This window comes from Sitophilus oryzae, unplaced genomic scaffold (assembly GCF_002938485.1).
Source record: "Sitophilus oryzae breed Bouriz unplaced genomic scaffold, Soryzae_2.0 scaffold_1081_pilon_pilon, whole genome shotgun sequence".
Taxonomy (NCBI): domain Eukaryota; kingdom Metazoa; phylum Arthropoda; class Insecta; order Coleoptera; family Curculionidae; genus Sitophilus; species Sitophilus oryzae.
The window spans coordinates 661,430-682,938 of NW_022145706.1; the positions used below are offsets into that span (position 1 = coordinate 661,430).

A 21,509-nucleotide genomic window follows, 5' to 3' on the forward strand; every position below is an offset into this window, starting at 1 on the left:
TTCGTGTAAAATCAAGCATATTTAACTAGTTTTTCCATAGCAACTGTTAAAATTGCCTTATATCTATCAAAAATAGTAGATAAAATACTACTTTAACAGCAAGGGTAGATTAAATGATACTTTAACAGCGAGAATAGGTTAAAAACTTCATTCTGCAATCCTGTATTAAAAATATTCAAATTATAAAGAATCATCATTATTATGTGTACTCATGAAAGCTATGAGCTTGCTATATCTTCAAAGTTTAGATGTTACTATACTACTACGGAATTTTAAACGGTATAGCTTATCCTTAACCTTGAAATATCAGTGTTTTCATTAACCAGTATTGTACTTTTTAGCATTGAATAGTAAGACCATAAACTGGACGGCTGCATTTTCTTTGATTTTTCAGAAAAATATGATAAAAGTATGTTTTCACTTGATCTTTCTTCTCGCACGTTTTTTAATTGCTTCCATTTTTGAAAATTTTTGTATTCGTTTTCATAAGCTATTCGGGATTTAATGGAAGTAGTTTGGATATAGCATTTGTCGCCTCAGCCTGAATATCTGTTGGCTGTTGGTGATTTACTTGTTTCGTTTTGAGCCATTTCTGACTCCAATTCAATCGGCAATCGACACGAAAGAGAATTAAAAAATATTGATTCAAAACTGACAACTAAAGAGACAGCTTTATTGTCTGTCAAATTACATAGAAACCAACGCCAACCCAGCACAATATTTTTTTTCGCTCAGTAACACTGAATCAGTTAAAGTGCCTTTATTTGCTACTTTGCACGAAAAAAAAACCATATAAAAAGAAAAAACTACCACATTGTACTTAGATCTTTGTAACACACAAATGTATTAGCTAAGTTATAGTGCCTTGTAACAGTAAATTGCGTCAAAAAAATATAGTTAGTAGTGCTACAATTTGTAATAATGGTTTAAATTTCAACGAGTAGGTACAATCTGAATACTTTCTAACACAAAGTATGAGAATTATCAGTACACTTGTTAGCTATTTTCGTGTAAAATCAAGCATATTTAACTAGTTTTTCCATAGCAACTGTTAAAATTGCCTTATATCTATCAAAAATAGTAGATAAAATACTACTTTAACAGCAAGGGTAGATTAAATGATACTTTAACAGCGAAAATAGGTTAAAAACTTCATTCTGCAATCCTGTATTAAAAATATTCAAATTATAAAGAATCATCATTATTATGTGTACTCATGAAAGCTATGAGCTTGCTATATCTTCAAAGTTTAGATGTTACTATACTACTACGGAATTTTAAACGGTATAGCTTATCCTTAACCTTGAAATATCAGTGTTTTCATTAACCAGTATTGTACTTTTTAGCATTGAATAGTAAGACCATAAACTGGACGGCTGCATTTTCTTTGATTTTTCAGAAAAATATGATAAAAGTATGTTTTCACTTGATCTTTCTTCTCGCACGTTTTTTAATTGCTTCCATTTTTGAAAATTTTTGTATTCCTTTTCATAAGCTATTCGGGATTTAATGGAAGTAGTTTGGATATAGCATTTGTCGCCTCAGCCTGAATATCTGTTGGCTGTTGGTGATTTACTTGTTTCGTTTTGAGCCATTTCTGACTCCAATTCAATCGGCAATCGACACGAAAGAGAATTAAAAAATATCGATTCAAAACTGACAACTAAAGAGACAGCTTTATTGTCTGTCAAATTACATAGAAACGAACGCCAACCCAGCACAATATTTTTTCTACTCGTAATAAATTCCTTGAAATAATAATTTCTGAATATTTTTTAAAACGTAACTCGCTAAGGAAAAAAATATTGTTATATACACGACGATAAAATTGCATTATCGTCTCCCGACATTAATTCATTCGCCATTTCAATACCATTTTATCGTCTTGTATAAAAAATAACTATTTGGACATCTACAAATGCCTAGTACCGTTGATTGATGGAATAAGTTCCCAGTTCTTTCAAACAACGCTAGTACCATTTTACACGCAAAATGTAGCAGTGTTTTCTACAATTACTATTGTAAGATTTATTACTAGATATTAATTTTTTAATTTAATTATATATTTAGTTCCTTTAAACATTATGTAAAAAATATCATTTATAATCTGCTTTTATTTTCTATTATAGGGTGAACCTCAATGTAACAAGTGTGCCTGTACACAAAGAAAACCTGTCCGGTGTCGATGGACCATTCAAGACGAGAACTGGATCACGAGCCAGGTTAAAAGGTTAAAAGCATTTTTGGTCCAGTTAGAGGTGTGGCACGGAAAAAAAATTCTAAAGATTTATCTCGTTCGAGGGGTGTTTTTAGATGGGCTGGAATAAATTTGGGGCTCCGATTATGTAAATAGTGATGCTGCCGGTCAAGGGAGATTGAAATTAGATCAGCGTCAGGTGTGAACTTAAACTTTTAAATATGATGCCCTTAAACAGGTTAGATATTTGATCATTTTTTAACATATTTAACAGGCGATCCTGTATACGTACAGGGTGGGTCAAATTCGACGCTTTTAAATGGAACCACCCTTTTCTATAGGAGATAGACAAAAACTAATATCGGTGTCTGGAGCTCAATTTTTGTCAAAAACATGATGGTGAAAACCGCATATCGATATCTGTTACCGTTTCGGAGTTACGGGGTGTTTTTCAAAAATATGCATTTCTAACAAATCGCTGTAACTTTTTTGATATGGAAAATTCTGTATTTTTATGAAAACATTTCCAAAGCACCTTTTTACCTAGAATTTAATGGTTTAAGTATAATTTTTTTAAAATTAATAATTTAAGAATTATCAACAGAAAATTTGATTTTTTATACGGGACACCCTGTATATTTTTAATTTATTGAAAAAAATTTAAAATTTCCTTTCCAAAAATATAACACACTTGATATTTTGCTCGATTCCTCTTCGAGATATAGAGTATATAAAAATTCGACCGCTTTAAATAAGTAAGCTTTGAACGGCACCGGCTGTAATACAAAAAAAATCTAGCTGTGAACATCGATTAAAACGAAAATAATATTTGCTATGAGAGACGCAGAATTCTATAACAATTCATAACATTTTAAAACAATTTTAACCAATATCAACACATTTAAACTATATCTAATAACAATAAAAATAAATAGCAAACCAAGACATGAGATTTTGCTACAGGTGTTTACTTATCGACAGTCTTCTGTTATGGACAGACCGGGCAGTTTTTGAACATTTCTCGCGGAATTCATGCTAAGTATAACTGCTAAGTATTGCTAATTCTTGTCTAGATTATACGCAAGAATAAGGAACCTTTATTCTCCCGCAAATATATCCATAGGATTAGATCCATGGGCACTAAGTCAGGCGGCCTCGACGGCCAACGGCTGGGATCTTGGTTAGCTCTTCAATTATTCTTGAAATTGGCTGCAAAAATTTGCTGATAACTTCAGCGTTCAGAGGCGGTGCGTCGTCTTGTTGGAAAAATATGTTTTCGAGTTCCATTAAGGGCATATCATCAATAAGGGGTCCAAAGCCTACCAGTTAAAAGTGGCGAACTTTTAAAAATTCTGTATTTCGAAGGGGATTATAACAAAATATCAAGTGTGCTATATTTTTGGAAAGGTAATTTTAAATTATTTTCAGTTAATTAAAAATATAGGGGGTGTCCCAAATAAAAAATATTTTTTTCTGTTGATAACTCTTAAATTATTAATTTTAAAAAAATTATACTTAAACCATTAAATTCTACGTAAAAAGGTGCTTTGGAAATGTTTTGATAGAAATACAAAATTTTCCATATCAAAAAAGTTACAGCGATTTGTTAAAAATTCACATTTTTGAAAAACACCCCGTAACTCCGAAACGGTAACAGATATTGATGTACGGTTTTCACCATCATGTTTTTGATGAAAATTGAGCTCCAGACACCGATATTAGTTTTCGTCTATCTCCTATAGAAGAGGGTGTTTCCATTCAAAGCGTCGAATTTGACCCACCCTGTATATGGTGGCGCCTCTCATACGCCGCGGAAGCACAAGCGGAAGCTCCAAGGAGAAGGGTAGTTTATATCGAAATGAAATTTTGGCAGCATACCTACGTAGGTTAACTGAAAGCATTTTATAAAAATTTATAGAATAATACAGGGTGTCCCCAAAAAAATTACACATCAATGTTGTGTTTTTTCTAATGGAGCACCCTATACAGCGTGTCATTGAAATGGTGTAAAAAAATCAGGGGGTGATAGTACTCCTAAAAATAGTAAAAAAAGTTCCTATAAATATAGGGCGTATAAAAATGCATATTAAGGGAGTTAGGGGCACTGAAAGGGTGAATTTCAAAGACGAGATAAAATTTCGAAAAAAAATCCTCTGCCATAAATTTTGACCTACTAAATCAAATGGTGATACTGAAAAATTATTTGGAAAAGCGAAAAGGGTAGTTTTTGCAAGGGTAGAGGGTTATTTCGTAAATAACTTTTTTGAGGTTATTTTTTTTTGCAACGTGGGTTCATTTTTTGAAAACTACATGTTAACTACATGCTTTAAAAAGGAAATAAACCAATTACCAAAATTCCGTATTACAATAATGCCTTCCTTAATTCATTCATAGTAAATGTTTAAAGTGACCACCATTCATTTCAATGCAGACATCTGCTCCAAGATCTGCGTACCTTGTGGAATATCCTTGGTGTTGTCCAAATTTGATTGGAAGTATTAATCGACACTGAGTAAACCAAAGCTTTCAAGTGGCCCCAGAAGTAGAAATCTAGTGGATTATTTCGTTTTTTAAAGCAATAATATGTTTTAAAAATCATGAAATTTTGATTTTTCAATTAATTATTTGATAGCCACTTGGTTACTTTTGAACCGCCATAACTTTCATAAGTTTATGTTGATTAACCAGTTAGCAACCCATCAGAGCAAATTCTTCACCTTCAATTTTCTCGAAAACCATCGCTCTGGGCGATGTGCAACAAGTTGTAGGAAAAAGTATGTAGTTTTCAAAAAATGAACCCACGTTGCAAAAAAATAACCTCAAAAAAGTTATTCAGGAAACAACCCTCTACCTTTGCAAAAACTACCCTTTCCGCTTTTCCAAATAATTTTTCAGTATCACCATTTAATTTAGGGTCAAAATTTATGGCAGAACATTTTTTTTAGAAATTTTATCTCGTTTTTTAAGCATGCAATTTCAAAACAACCGTTTTTTAAATTCACCCTTTCAGTGCCCCTAACTCCCTTAATATGCATTTTCCGCCCTATACTTATAGGAACTTTTTTTACTATTTTTAGGAGTACTATCACCCCCTGATTTTTTTCTACACCATTTCAATAACACCCTGTATATTAATTGATTTTCGGATTCTAGAAAAAAAATGAGTTTTATTAAAGAAGCATATACCTAAAATCTAAGGATTTTTACATATTTCACATTTTGTGAAAATGATGAGTAAATTTTAAATTGCACTTTTAAGCACAAACAGTTCTTTTAAGAATTAAATTTTCGAGTTTTTTTATTGCATTTCTTGAAATTGTGTGTTGAAAATATGCCGAAGCATTTAAACAGCCGAACCAAAGAGCGTGTAGCTTCCCTGTTTTTTAAACTATTTTGAACGAAAACGTGACTATAAAGATCCTTTATTACCCTTGACTGCAGTCAAAAAATTAAGTTTGAAGTTTACATTATAGTACCACCTTGAAAGTTAGTTTTTATTAAATTCTTTGATTATTAGTTTGTGCATTAATATCACCCCCTTATGGCGTTTTAAGATGTAGTATAAATAAATAACCCATAATAACGCTGGACTAGTTTTTGCCAATATGTAATAAGTAAAATAAGCTATACAACCAATAAATCAATTAATCATTAAAATATTAGTTATTAAATTAAAAATAAAACGTATTTTTTTTTAAAAATTGATATAATAAATATGTTGTTTGTCAATTTTAAATTAAGATTCATCTCATAAATCCATCACAACCTGGCAGCGTGCATCGGAAATTGTTTTGCGATTACAATTAGTAGTGGGAACTATCGAATGAATACTATCGAAACATTCGATAGTTGCAATTCATTCGAATAATTCGATAGTTAGTAAGAAAACATTCGTTGAAAACTATTCGAATAAAAATTATCGAATAGATACGTCATCTGCCTTGAAATATTGTATTCTAGTAATTCGGCAGCAAAAACCATTCATTTATAAAATTCATTCATTTATGAAATTCATTTATTCGTCAGGATCGATTATAATAAAATATTAACTGAATTTTAGTTGTCGCCCGGCGACGTAGGTTTCTTTCCGAGAAACCCGACAGCGGTCGGTGGCAATGCTTGAAAGAAGCCGGCATCTTTGATTTTTTGCGGAGTCAGATATAGATAAGGACACATTATTTTTTTTATTGAGGTGCTAGTATTTATACAGAAAATACATTATGAAGGGCGCTGTTGCCATATTTTGGTATTAGTTGATATTAGCAAAGAATATTATTGATTGGCTTTAGTTAGTTAGGGTTAGTATGTCTATATATTCTGCATTTTTTTTATTAATATTCTGTTGTTACACTGCAATAATACTTGTTATTTTGGATGTAGGAAAATTATTTTTAATGTTTTTACGCAAAGACTGGTTTAAAAATAATAATAACAATAATAATTTGTTATACCTATTAACAACAAAATTTAAAATGATTTAATATAAATATTTTTTTAAGTAGTAGCAAAATATAAACAACAAATTAGATGTCAAAATTATTTATATTAGATCCTATTTAGAAATAATATAGTCTCTAAATTTTTTGTGTGTGGCAACGTTGGTTTATTAAATAATAATAATTACAGAACTAATTTGTTATATTAACAACAAATTTTAAAATCATGAAATATAAACATTTATTAATTTTCTAAGCATGCAGTGTAATGGAAGGAAAATATAAATAAAAAATTACAAATCAAAATTATTTATATTAGGTGCTTTATATTACTATTTAAAAATTATATTTACTTTTACTGGCATTTACTTTAAAAAATAAATGAAATATTTCTTCGCAAAAAACTACATGTAAGAAAATTAGCATAAACAAAATACAAACATCGTTAACTTTTTTTTTTAAATTGGCACGTGTAAAACTTTTATTTTAATTTTCTCACCCCATAGTTTGAGTTCGATAACCATTTACTTAACCACATTACTTAAATATGATTATTAAGTTCAACTAATTCATATTATTAAAACATCTAAAATACAAATATGTATTTTTAAAATTAATTGTAAGTTCATCTCATCTCTCTTAAAAATTGCTACTTCTCAAAATTTCCCATTAAAAAATAGACCATATACCATATAAAATTAAATAATTGAAAGATCGGACTACGGAAAACCACACAACTTTTCGGAAAAATTTTGACCACCTGCACATGCACACAATCGTCAATAAATAAAATTAAAAAATAACTACTATTTTAGTATTTTAACTATTTTAGTAAACGCAAAAATAGCACAGTATTTATACGGTGAAGTTATAAAAATTTGGAAGAACTAATAATGCACTGACGCATACAAAAATCAAACGAATACTAAATTTCATTTATCAAAAGCATTCGATAGTCGTAGCTCAACGATAACCATTTAGTCGCACGGCGAGGTTGTCACATATGCTTTAGTATACAAATGAATGAATGATTTTATTCGAATAAAACCATTCGATAGTTGAAATCATTCATTCATTAACCATTCGATAGTCTAATTCATTCGATAGTTCCCACCGCTAATTACAATATACTCGGGTCTACTACAGCGCTATGAAGTTGTCAACAAATCAAACTTCTAATTTAACGCAAAAAAAATAAGGCCGTTTATGCTGCATAAATCGTATATTTCGACACACTCAAGGTAATCAAAATTTATAGGTTATTTTCCGTTGACCTAGAACTGTGCAATTTGGCAATTAATACCGTCTTCTACTACAAGTATAGGAAAACATTTAAAAACTATACATTTGTAATTAAATCTTAAAAAATATAGTCTTTATCTCACGGAACCCTCGCCCTCGGTGGACCAGCCGGTCCGACTGCGACTGTCCGGTTTTTTTTATTACACTTCACCTCTAACTGGACCAAAAAAATCTTTTAACCTTTAACCTGGCGCGTGATCCAGTTCTCATCTCCTATGACCGAACATCACCCAGCAGGTTTTCACGGCTTTGTAAGAGTGTATTACTTGCATTCTTATTTTAATATACGGGTACATATTTAAATTAACCCTATTTGCACCGAGTAAGTAAAATTTTTCAAAAAATGTAGTTTCTTAACACTATTTTAGTATTAAAAAATCTAATTATTAATATTGATTAATATTTTGTTAGTTTTTAAATAAATAAATATTATATTCTTTATTAAATATATTGTTTTATACAAGGTGTTTCAAAAAACATGTGCCATCTATCGTGGGAAGTTTCCTTACGTAAAAATAAGATTTATTTTTTATATTCCCATTCTTCTTTGTTTCGTAACCACAGAGGCAAATTTTAATTTAATTAACAATGTGACAAAATTTAATTAACAATGTGACAAAATAGTTACCTTTCTATTGGTTCTATCGGACTTTTTTCGACTACATAAATCTTTATTTGTAAACTTTAATACATCAAATATTTTCAATCTAATAAATCATTTAGTGATGTAAATAAGAGGAAATTTCTCACATGGGTGGTCAAATTCTATAGTTTTCATTATATCAAACAGCCTCTGAAAAATGTTTTCAACTCAAAATGCCTTTAATTATGTTTGACTACATCATTAAAAAGGGTCTTCAAATACATCAATGTGATATTTGTCTAAAATTTGCAGAAGAATCCGAATCTCTGGATAACTCGAAATTATTTACCCATTTAATAGCCTTTGATCATGAAAGTGGAAAAATTTGTTCATTTTATTTACAGGCTGGAAAAATTATTTATATTAAATTTTGATGAGTTTTGCACTGAAGAAAACATTCAGAGGCTGTTTGATATAATGGAAACTATAGAATTTGACCAACCATGTGAGAAATTTCCTCTTATTTACATCATTAAATTATTTATTAGATTGAAAATATTTTATGCATTAAAGTTTACAAATAAAGATTTATATAGTCGAAAAAAGTCCGATAGAGGCAATAGAAAAGTAACAATTTTGTCAAAACTTTAATTAAATTTTGTTAAATAAATTAATTTTTTATACTATAAATATCTTTTTTTTCCTAATCTCCTACGAACTGATATAATATGACGAGCAATCTATTAAATTACTGTGAGATTATATGCCTCGATAACATATTGGTGCAGATTATTTTCACCCAAACAAATAATAACCCAAACTATACATTGATGCGGATTGTCTATGAACTCTTTCTGAAGGTCACAGAAACCTGAACGCGTAATTCGGTGTTCTTTCGCATCTGTTGTTAATTTGTGACAGAGGGTTAAAGTTATAATTTTTTCCATTTATTATAATATTCTCCCAAGTTCTTTTGGCGATTTGAATGAAATTTTGAGGGTAAAAGTTACTCTAAGTGCAACATATTTTAATGCTAAAAAGTGTCAACATATTCACCAGGGATGTACATATATATAATCACTGGAAAATATTTAAATATCATGGCATATATCAAGGATTGTTTAAATCCGATTAAAAGTTGTCTCTTGATAGTTTGTCGATATCGATCTCCTATTGATCTTTTATTAATTGTGATTAAAAAAATTGAGTTTATCTCATCAAGGAGATCGAAATCGACAAAATAGCAATAGACAATAATTTTTAATCGGCATTTAACAGTCTACACAATTTAATTAAATTAAACAAGAGAAAAAAGTCTGTGGCGCACATAGTTTTCTTAGATAATTATTCCAGTGATATGCACGTCCCTTGTAAATATGTCGATACTTTTTTTCTGCGTTATAATATGTCGCACATACAGGGTGGCCCATCGAAAACGTTCCGCAAGGCATAACGGCCAGGATATTTTTTTTTTCAAAAAATCCAAAAACACGTCAATTTTGTTTGTGAGGGGGACAACTTTTGCCCCAAAAATAATTGCAAAATCTTCAACCCTCTAAGCGGGGGTATCATCCCCCAACTTTTTTTAAATGGGAGGCGTAGATTTCGCCTGTAGGATACCAGGGTAAGTGCCCATTGGTTCGAGTACTAGCTCGGCCCAAACATTCCGATCCCTGTTCCCCGTATTGGTTTTGGAAGCATCAGTATACTGGGTTATGGTATGGTCTTTTAACTGCTGGGCGTTACTGCCCTTTCCAACTCATTGCTCAATACTACATTGACATGTTTGTCAAAGTTGTACTGCTCTTGATATCGTCCACTGGTTGCAGGAGTGGTATTTCCTTTTGAGGTGTTCCAAGCCCCTGCTTTTATCTATTCTCTCAGTACTGCTTCCCTTAATGACATTTGAAAATCAGTCGAGTCATTGAGAGAAATGTAAGAAGGATTGAAAGTTTGTTTAAACCATTTATCTGGAGTAAGTAAATGGGATAAATTCCTTCCGACCAATTTACGTGTTTTTCTATTATTTCCTGGAATCATTTACGCATTTTCACTTGCACCACAGGTTTGAACGATCATGTGCGGTCTCAATATCACGTTAAACTGACCCACAATAGAATTTCAAAAATACCAGCCCGCGACAGTCAAAATGGTCTTCGTTGAATTCTTGTACCAACGCTGAACTTTGTATGGGTGGAACTCCTGTGTTGGTGTTTTTTCCATCAACTTTGGATTCTTGTCGACACTTGTGTGATTCACGCCGGTCTCATTGGCTAATTTTCTTCTACTCAGCGTACTATCCACATGGCAACTGGCATGGCCCAATACGAATACCACTCCATAACTGTTTTACTTCAGGATTTTCCATCGCTAGACTGCTTCTTGTAATGCTTAGTGAGTGAGTAGCCATTTGCTGACCCTCCTTTAGCGGGGCAGGAAAGATCCTATCCACTCCCGTTGCTTTTTATAGGGCTGGAAAGGTGATCGCCCATTTCAGCTTTTATTCTGCTATTACTAGCTTGGCCACTTCCCACCCTTCCCTGCAGGGATTGTGGGGTTCAGTGGGAGCTACATGGCCTGAATAGGTATGCTACCCGGAAAGTGTGTGGCAAGTAGGAGATTTGCTCTTCTTCCTCTCCTCCGTGTAGCTTCCGTCAGATTTCTTAAGCGCTATGTTGTGATAGATCCACTCAGCCATAGCCAGTAATCTAGCCACCAGAGTAGAAGTGACATTGCAAAAGGACTGTAAAGTCAGACCGCTTTGTCTCTTCTTAATTCCTTCTTACACTCAGTTAATTTCTCGCTGTAGAGCTGAAATTCGCCACTGATTTAGTTCATTAAAGAGCTCAGCGTACTATCCATGGCAACTGCTTGGCCCAATACGAATACCTCCATAGCTTCATTTACTTCAGGATTTTCCCTCTGCCTCCTTTTATTCATAACGGAACCAGTTTCACGAAATTTTGCTACTAACTCGCGAACAATTTTGCCATAAAGGTGTTTATCAGGATGACGTTCATTGAATATCTGCGCAACCCGATTTCCACATTCATTATTTTTAAAATAAAGTTCGATTATTTCCACTTATTCTGCAAATGAGTACACCATAATTGTTAAAAAGTTTAACGATACTGAGAAGAACTTATTGAAACGCACAAGTTACAGAACAGCTATCTAGCAACTACCGCACCTGATCGTTCAACCTTGTGCAGCAAATTGATCGAAGGCATTTATCTTTATCATTTACTCTGATAAATGTTTAAATAAACTTTTCAAATTTCAATCCTTCATATTTTCTCAATGGCTCGACCGATTTTCAAAAACGAATCGGGAAAGTATAGAGAATAGAAAGCCCTTTTCAATGCGGTACCACTTGACCCCCCTTTCCATTTGAAAAAAATTGGGGGATGTCACCCCCCCCCTTAGGGGGTTGAAGATTTTGCAATCATTTTTGGGGCAAAAATGGTCCCCCTCAGAAACAAAATTGACGTGGTTTTGGATTTTCTGAAAAAAAAATTACCCTGGCCGTTATGCCTTGCGGAACGTTTTCGATGGGCCACCCTGTATGTTTGTTGTATTTTTTTTATTTGAAATTTGTTTAGTAGTAAATCACTACTGCCAAATTTTCTTGCAGTTCAAGTGGCGAAATACCCATAGGACGACACAATATCGAGTTTTTCTTTGCATGTTGAAAAAAGAATGCCGCGTTCAAAAGACGCAAACGAAAAAATACCCAGCCACTCCAACGATAATAAAATCTAAATCAAATTTGTCTGAGAACGAGAGAAGAATATTATTTTACATATATGCGAGCAATTTCGCAGAGTGTTTCCGTTTCGTTTCCAATTTCGTTTTGTCTCCGGGCTCAGTCTGTCCACTGATATCAAGCCCCCGGTCTTGATTCTTATTTGATAAGAAGGGCCGAAATTGAAATATGCGAATAAAATGGCAGGGATAAGCGAAAAAACGACTGTTTTCGATGTACCCGCATACACGGTCAAATGTATCTCTTCCGATCTTCAATGTTTTTTTAAATATTCTCTCAATTTATCGATCTAATTTTTTTTCCGAAGTAATTTTCATACAGAAAAAAACATGCGGATAAAGTTATTTTTTAAGCGAGTGTCACAAAAAATTAAGTTTTTCGGATCTATTAACGTCCCTAAAGTGTATCTTTTTGACCGCTTTTCTACTTTACGGCCGCTCTTTTACTTTACTGCCGCTTTTACAAACAAAGTCATTATGAGGGCAGCCTACTAGACACATTTAATTTATTTCCACGTCCGATATTAAAATTGTCAAATTATAAAGGCGGCCTACTAGACACACTTAATTTACATGTTTGGATTATTTACCCATAAAACAAAAGAAAAGGTTCCGTTGCTAGGCTATTTATTTACAAGCTTTCCGTGTCTATCAGTGAAGTGAAATTTAAAATAAATAACTAACAAATAATAAAAACCACATTATACGGAATATACTGTGATAAAAAACAGTTAAAAAGAAATGAGCTGCCAATGCAGCCACTCTAAATTTATTAACTGAAAATCCAGGCAAATTTAGTTAAAACAGTATGACATTTTTATGAAATGGTGCAACATGCATAATATTAAAAAATTAAGACCAAGGTTTCAAAATCATCAACATTATAGTCCGTATACTCGATGTTAAAATCAACAATTATGGTCAAAAATAACATTGATATCAGCAAGTTTTTAAAAGAATGCTTTATTGAAAAAGCAAAATGTAGGTTACAAAGCGAAAAAGTCGGCAGTTTTTACCAGAGAGAATATCAATAAATTAATAAAACATAATATTTTTAAAGTTAATTCTTCTTATAACTATATTGTGATATTTTTAAGTTTGCTTGATAATTGGAATGACTGGTGCTTGTAGACGAAATGAACTAAGGCAGTTGTCTATAAATGATATTCAAGACAAAAGAAACGTGTTAATAATCACAATCCTGGAGACAAAAACTGGTAAGAAACGAGTATTTACAATAACTGATGAAATAATTAAAAATATAAATGCCCTACAGCTTATTCGAAAATACCTAAATTTACTTACGACCTTTCAATGTACGTCATCAAACGTTTTTTATAAATTATCGCCAAGGAAATCGCCACTTCTTGCACAGTGTCTACAATTACCAAATACTAATGAGCATACGGGCCATTCTTTTAGAAGAAAAGTTCAGCTTCTCTCTTGGTTGAAACAGGGGCTAATATTTCTGTTAAAAAGCCACGGAGTTTGGAAGTCTAACTCTGTAGCAGAAGGCTACAGTGAAGATTCCATTTCAAGAAAGAAGGAAATTTCAAATAGAATTCTTGTAGGAGGAGAAGGTACTTCAGGTATACGTTTTTCTGATGAAAATAATTCCAAAGAAATTGAATTAAATGGAACTTCAGTCAGCATCAGCTTTCCAACAAGAACCATTGTTACTGAAAATCAAGAAAATGAAATGTTTGTTAAATGTCATGTCTAAAAGTGGTATTACTTTTTTAAAATGTAATAAATATTATATTAATAATATTATATTTTTCATATAAAATAAAATAAGACTGTTTGAGAATTATGGTATAGGCCTTTATTTAGAATAACAACGAAAGGTTTTTCTTTTTGAGAAATTATACAGGGTTGTTCACCACATACGACACGGACTATTGTAGCTAAACGATTAGATTTTTACAAATTGTAAGTTTTGGGTTCGTTGAAGGTCTATTAGAGCTACAATTTAAAAATATTTTTACAAGATACAGAATGTCCCAAATAAGTAAAAAATATTATAGTTGTATTTTTTTAAATAGAACACCCTGTATATTATTCTATTTTTGGATTCTACGATTGAAATAAAGTTAAATTTGATTAAGGTTTATCACACTTAAACCTTATGGTTTTTGAAATATTTTCAATTTTATAAAATTGCAGTAAAAAATTTAAGGCTTTATTTCTCCAAGGGTATCAAAGTTTTTAATACTAAATATTTACTGAAGATTATTTATTGATCAGATATTGTGTTGCAATAATAAAAATTTTACTACCTTATACAGAGTGTCCAAAAATTTATATTAAGTAATTACTAGCTTTAAACGGCAATAATTTGTTTAATTTAAACGGAACACCCTATATATTTTACGTGAATCAGATGCACAATGTAATTGTCTATCAAATTGTATTGTTCCATTTTTTACCCATCTCTTCAAGTTTTCATAGAAAATGCATTTTTTTATATATATTTCTTTAGACCTCATTTATCACTATACCCATGGAACATTGACATTTTAGCTTATTTTTAAAAATGTAACAAATTTTCAAAGGGTACAGATACTAATATTGTTGATATAGTTCGCTTATTTAATTAAAAAATAAAAAAAACTGTTTAAATATTTTTTGTTAAAGAGGACCAATTAATATGATCCCAGTATTCAAACTACATTAATTGACTGTTTACGTTGTAGTAATAATTGCTCCAAATACTAAAAACTGAATTTTGTGTGTGTATTAGACAGTGTGGTAAAAGTAACACCTTATAAATTTTATTTCATTTATTGACAAATGCTTATTTATAAAAACAGAGACATTCATTTTTATATCTTATTATTATATTGATTTCTGAGCCAAATCCACATTTATTTAGAATATTTTATCAATTAAAACAATTTAAAAGTATGTAATTAACTAATTTTTGGTATTTTTGGTAGGAAATAATGGTGGTATATTTAATTGGTACACACTTTTACAAAGATTTAAATAGTTTTTTTTGTATGCCAATGGGCTTGCAATATTTACCACCTGTACAATTTGTACATATTATGGTGCTATAAAAAAATCTGAAATGTCAATATTCCATGGGTATAGTGATAAATGAGGTCTAAATTATAAGAAAATGCATTTTCTACGAAAACTTGAAGAGATGGGTAAAAAATGGTATAATACAATCTGATAGACAATTATATTGTGCATCTAATTCACGTAAAATATATAGGGTGTTCTATTTAAATTAAACAAGTTATTGCCGTTTAAAGCTAGTAATTATTTAATATAAATTTTTGGACACTTTGTATAAGGTAGTAAAATTTTTATTATTGCAACACAATATCTGATCAATAAATAATTTTCAGTAAATATTTAGTACTAAAAACTTTGATACCCTGGGAGAAATAAAGCCTTAAAATTTTTACTACAATTTCATAAAATTGAAAATATTTCAAAAACGGTAAGGTTTAAGTGTGATAAACCTTAATCAAATTTACCTTTATTTCAATCGTAGAATCCAAAAATAGAATAATATACAGGGTGTTCCGTTTAAAAAAATACAACTATAATATTTTTTACTTATTTGGGACACTCTGTATCTTGTAAAAATATTTTTAAATTGTAGCTCTAATAGACCTTCAACGAACTCAAAACTTACAATTTTTTAGCTACAATACTCCGTGTCGTATGTGGTTTGGTTGTGACAACCCTGTATATTTTTGCAATTACAATGATTGAGATTGTTTGATGAATTTTAACAACCCAACTATTTTAATTCTTCCGATTGGTATTACTTCCTGGGTTGACATTTGTGTGAGTATGCTCTTATTTTAAATAACATAATTATATAATTAAATTAAATAAAAATTGAATTAAAATAAAAATTAAATTTCTATATAAACAAATTAAAATAATTAAAATTCTTAACTTACTCTAACTAACATAACTAAATACAGAAACTCTTAGTAACTTAATATTTCACAGTGTCTTTCTTTCTTTTAGAACACAGGAAGCAGGTAGAAAAGGAAGAATAGAAAAAAAGAATTGAGCCGATGAAAGGCGAAATTAGTTTTGAAAATTAATGGATTTTGTGACGTGGTCGTCACGTTGTGCGCGTCGGCTTTTTTTTTGAACACCAGATGGCGTTAACGGGTTAAAATTAATTATTGGGAACAAAAACTATCCTAACGGAAAAAATTACCGATCAAGTCAAAAAACGGCTAGGCAGAAAATATCTCTCACATTGTTAAATATTATTGTCGCGACCTATTTTAAAAACGCCTTTAGGATTTTTGTTGAACTTTTGACTGTTATTTTTAAGTTTTGGTAATTTGTATATCTTATTTAAAATGGGATGCAAATGTGTTTATTTATAAGGAAAAAAAAGATATTTATAGTATAAAAAATTAATTTATTTAACAAAATTTAATTAAAAATGTGACAAAAGTTAAAAGTAGTTACCTTTCTATTGGTTCTATCGGACTTTTTTCGACTATATAAATCTTTATTTGTAAACTTTAATACATGAAATATTTTCAATCTAATAAATCATTTAATGATGTAAATAAGAGGAAATTTCTCACATGGGTGGTCAAATTTTATAATTTTCATTATATCAAACAGCCTCGGAGAAATGTTTTCAACTCAAAATGCCTTTAATTATGTTTGACTTATGTTGATACATCAATGTGATATTTGTCTAAAATTTGCAAAAGAATCCGAATCTCTGGATAACTCGAAATTATTTACCCATTTAAAAGCCTTTGATCATGAAAGTGGAAAAATTTGTTCATTTTATTTACAGGCTGAAAAAATTATTTATATTAAATTTTGTTATGAAGAAAACATTCAGAGGCTGTTTGATATAATGAAAACTATAGAATTTGACCAAACATGTGAGAAATTTCCTCTTATTTACATCACTAAATTATTTATTAGATTGAAAATATTTTATGCATTAAAGTTTACAAATAAAGATTTATATAGTCGAAAAAAGTCCGATAGAACCAATAGAAAAGTAACTATTTTGTCACATCTTGTGACCTGTGAGGCCTATTGTGTTCTTTCTATCCCCTTTCTATATCTGCACCCATTCTCCTATCCCTGTGCCCTGCACTAACTTTAAAAGATTTAAAAGTATGATTTAAATTATTAAATCAAATTAAAGTCAAACATGTGAAATATTATTTATTATTTTTTAAAGTTTTTATTTATAAGTCAAATATTTAAACATCGTTTATTATAATAAAACAAGACCAACGTAATACGTCCAAAGTTTTGTAAATGCTGGAGTAAATATAAATAGGTACATGATGGCAAAAATAAAAGACTTACATTATATTTTTAGGGCCACAAACAAAAGGAATTGTCTAATTAAAACACATATAACAAATTATAGTTTGAAAAACGTTTTGATAATCATTTGATAATGATTATTTTAATAAAACAAGACCAACGTAATACGCCCAAAGTTTTGTAAATGCTGGAGTAAATATAAATAGGTACTTGATGGCAAAAATAAAAGACTTACATTATATTTTTAGGGCCACAAACAAAAGGAATTGTCTAATTAAAACACATATAACAAATTATAGTTTGAAAAACGTTTTGATAATCATCATATAATCATTTGATAATATTATGATTGGTGCTATGACAACGACAATATTTTTTGAGAATTTGACAATAGTATGACAATGGCCGTTGGAAACTATGGAAACTACAAAAAAAATCTTATTTAACGCCATCTGGCAATAACAAGTAGCAACTTCTTAACCTAAAAATTAATAGCACTACCACCTAGCGCCTGAGGCTGGAACTATTTTATTTGAAATTTCCATGGAAACGGTGGAACCGCTTTTGCTATTTTACATTCCCGCCCCTGCATTACACAATGACTGAATGAATATTTTATTTATTTCTTGACATTAGACAATGTCAAGAAATAAATAAATAAAGTGCGGCAACTTGACATTTTTTACAACAGAGCTACCACCTGAATCCAGAGTGCGAAATTTAAATTCCAGTTAATCAGCACGGCGCCGGCGCCGAATATATCCATGGTTGGCAACAATGAATTTAAAAATCGCGCCCTCGGTTACATAACTAAAAATTGATATCAAATATATATTTTTGTATATTTTCTCAAATTAGTGAGGATCTGCTAGAATTATCATTCAACGAGTTGGGTTAGTAGATTCTACATAAAATTAACTATTGGTAATAACATTACAGTTAATTTTGAAGTTACAAAAATAAAATATACAAAAAATGTGACAGGTTAAAAAAATAATCAGACATTTAAATATAAAGAACTAAATTTAGGTAAAAAAGACAAAGCTGTGAATGTTTCTGTTAGATAAAATAGTAGACCAGGCCAAAAAAAAATTTATTGAGTGCCTTACAACCACATAACCAGTGTCCACCTTCATAAACATTATCACTAATATAACGAATACACGATTTTAATTTAGTACTGCTATTCAAAATATGCTTGGGAGATCCTTCTTCAACAGTTTTTAATTTTTGTGAATACACCATAGAATTAAAGGATGATTGCAAAATTATTTCTATTTTACAGTTGCACTCAGAATCGGTCATCGGGACGCGCGACGATATTTTGAGCATGAATGAACAGTTGCAGGGTGCACAACGCTCAATGGACCAAAATATGCTGGGAATAGCCAAGAAAGACCGTAAAAGAATAGAGTGGATACGACTAAAGACCCAGGTAATAGATGTCATCCACAGAATTAAATTCCTTGAATGGCAATGGGCAGGGCACCTTGCAAGAAAGACGAACAACAGATGGACCAGAAAAATTACAGCATGACATCCACGAGGAATTAAGAGACCTAGAATAAAACCAAACCTGAGCGTGTTATTAGGAAATCAGCAGGACCACTTGGGTACGCATAGCCAACAATAGACAACAAGTGGCCCACCTACGAAGAGATTATATAAATTGACTTGGTGCTTGTCAAGGAAGCTCATCTAACGGATGAAGACCAAGCTCGATCCAGAGCTGTAATCCCCGGCTATGACATAATTGGCATTACTTACCATCCCATTTATGGCCTAATAACATATGCTCGCAACGATATTGAAAACGTAAAGTTAATATCTACTTCCAGCACAGATGACATCTATTCGATCGCTGTTAAAATATGACAACCGTATGGCCACGCCATATTCTTAATACCTTCCCCTGTCCAGCTATTTATGCAGGCGACTTTAACAGTCCCCATACCAACTGGAAATATAACCATAATAATCCCAACGGAGAAGCACTTGTCGAGTGGGCTGAAGTGCATAGACTCCACTTAGTATATGATGCAAAGAACAGAGCATCTTTCAGATCTGCTGCGTGGAATAGAGAATTCATTCCGGACTTAACATTTGTGACTTGCGATGATAAAGGGCAACCGATCGATATAGCCAGAAAGGTACTTGAGGATTTCCCCAAAAGCCAGCACCGCCCCATATTGCTTGAGGTGGGCACTCAAATACATGTTATAAGATAGCTCCCCAGACAAAGATGGAACTTCAGAAAAGCCAATTGGAGCCAGTATAAGGAGGAACTTGAGAACTGCATAGGTAGAATTCCTCCCAAGTATAAGAACTACCATAGGTTTACCGGACTCCTTAAATCAATTGCCAAAAAACATATTCCTAGGGGTTACCGAAAAGAATATATTCCAGGCTGGAGTTCACATAGCGAAGATCTGTACAAAAATTTCCTGCGCAGCAAAGACCCTGAAATTGGAGACGAACTTCTTCATTCCCTGGACGCAGCCCGCAGGACTAGGTGGATCGAAACAACTGAAAGTCTTAATTTTCAGCATTCCAGTAGAAAGGCTTGGAGTCTCCTTAAAAAGTTGGGTGCTAGTAATCCGGTGAAACGCGAGGACCCTGAAGTAAGCCCAAACCAGATTGTTAACAGAATAGTCTCATCATATCTAGAGCTCCTAGAGACCGAGAGCACACAATAAAAATTAAAAGGGAACTACGCAATTTAAAGGCCAATAGCACCGAAGAGTGCCACCTTTCTATGCCTTTCGATAAAGATGAGATAACGGAAGCCTTAACGAATATCAAAATGGGAAAAGCACCGGGGTTCGATGGAATTCATAACGAATTTCTCATTAATACAGGACCAAATGTAAGACAATGGTTGGCAAATTTCTTTACCGATATATTGAATAATAGTGAGATCGCTAAAGACATGAAGAAAGCAAAAATAATTTCTGTCTTAAAGCCTGGCAAACCTAAAGACAGTCCAGAAAGTTACAGACCCATTTCCCTTCTAAGCTCTTGCTATAAACTCCTAGAAAGGCTAATTTTAGAAAGAATAGTGGGAATAGTAAACAACTGTGTGCCAGCATATAAAGCAGAATTTCGACCAAATCGTAGCTGTACAGACCAGGTAATGAGCCTTACGACACATATTGAGGCTGGTTTCCAAAGAGGACAGAAAACATGTGTGGCGGCACGGCTTGCTGTATAAGTTTCTGCGAATAGTTCGAAATATAAAATTTGCCAAGTTACTTAACACCAAGCTACACCAGAATCTGAAAATGATGATGAAGCATTCAAAATTACCGTACCGATAAACCAAAAAATTAGAAAATAAAATGTATCGCGCGCAATGCTAAAACTGACCGGACGATAATTCTCGGACAACTTAATGCTTTTTAAAATCCCTCTATCTTTCACGGCATGATCTGCAAGTGTCACAAAGAAAACGATTTAATGCAATTTAACGCCCTAATGAAAAATTATTAGTTCGTTGCTATTTTAAAATCTAAATATGAACTTGAATCCGGCCGACAGATAACTAAATAGGGTATTTATCTCGTCGCTCTTTTTAATTTCTTCTTTATTTTGGTTTAAATCTGCATTATATTTTTTATTTTTTTTTGTTTCAGAGATATTTATTTAATCTGATGCTTTTGATGGTCGAATTTAATTAAAATAAACTGGTAAATTACGAAGAGATCTGAATTTTAGGGTTCCATGTTTTTGAAATTGTACCTAAACTGTGAGGATAAACCACTACTAATGTTTACGCTAGATAAAAGAACCTTTTAGCTAAAAATAGGCAAAAAAACTAAGGGTAAAATAGATTCATAAACTCATTTTTTTCTAAAATGTAGTATTTGGCTTATTATACAGGGTTAATAGAAGGGTTGTTTTTTATCTTAAATTTAAAACACCCTGTGCAATAATTTTT

At 31.6% G+C, this 21,509-nt stretch overlaps 1 protein-coding gene across 1 annotated transcript; it reads left to right on the forward strand.

The window, feature by feature from the left end:
- Positions 1-19,443: 19,443 nt before the first annotated feature.
- Positions 19,444-21,249, forward strand: LOC115880253. Its single transcript, XM_030897435.1, has 4 exons — positions 19,444-19,722; positions 19,801-20,193; positions 20,298-20,702; positions 21,205-21,249. The coding sequence occupies exons 1-4, from the start codon at positions 19,444-19,446 to the stop codon at positions 21,247-21,249; spliced, it is 1,122 nt and encodes a 373-aa protein (XP_030753295.1).
- Positions 21,250-21,509: the final 260 nt, after the last annotated feature.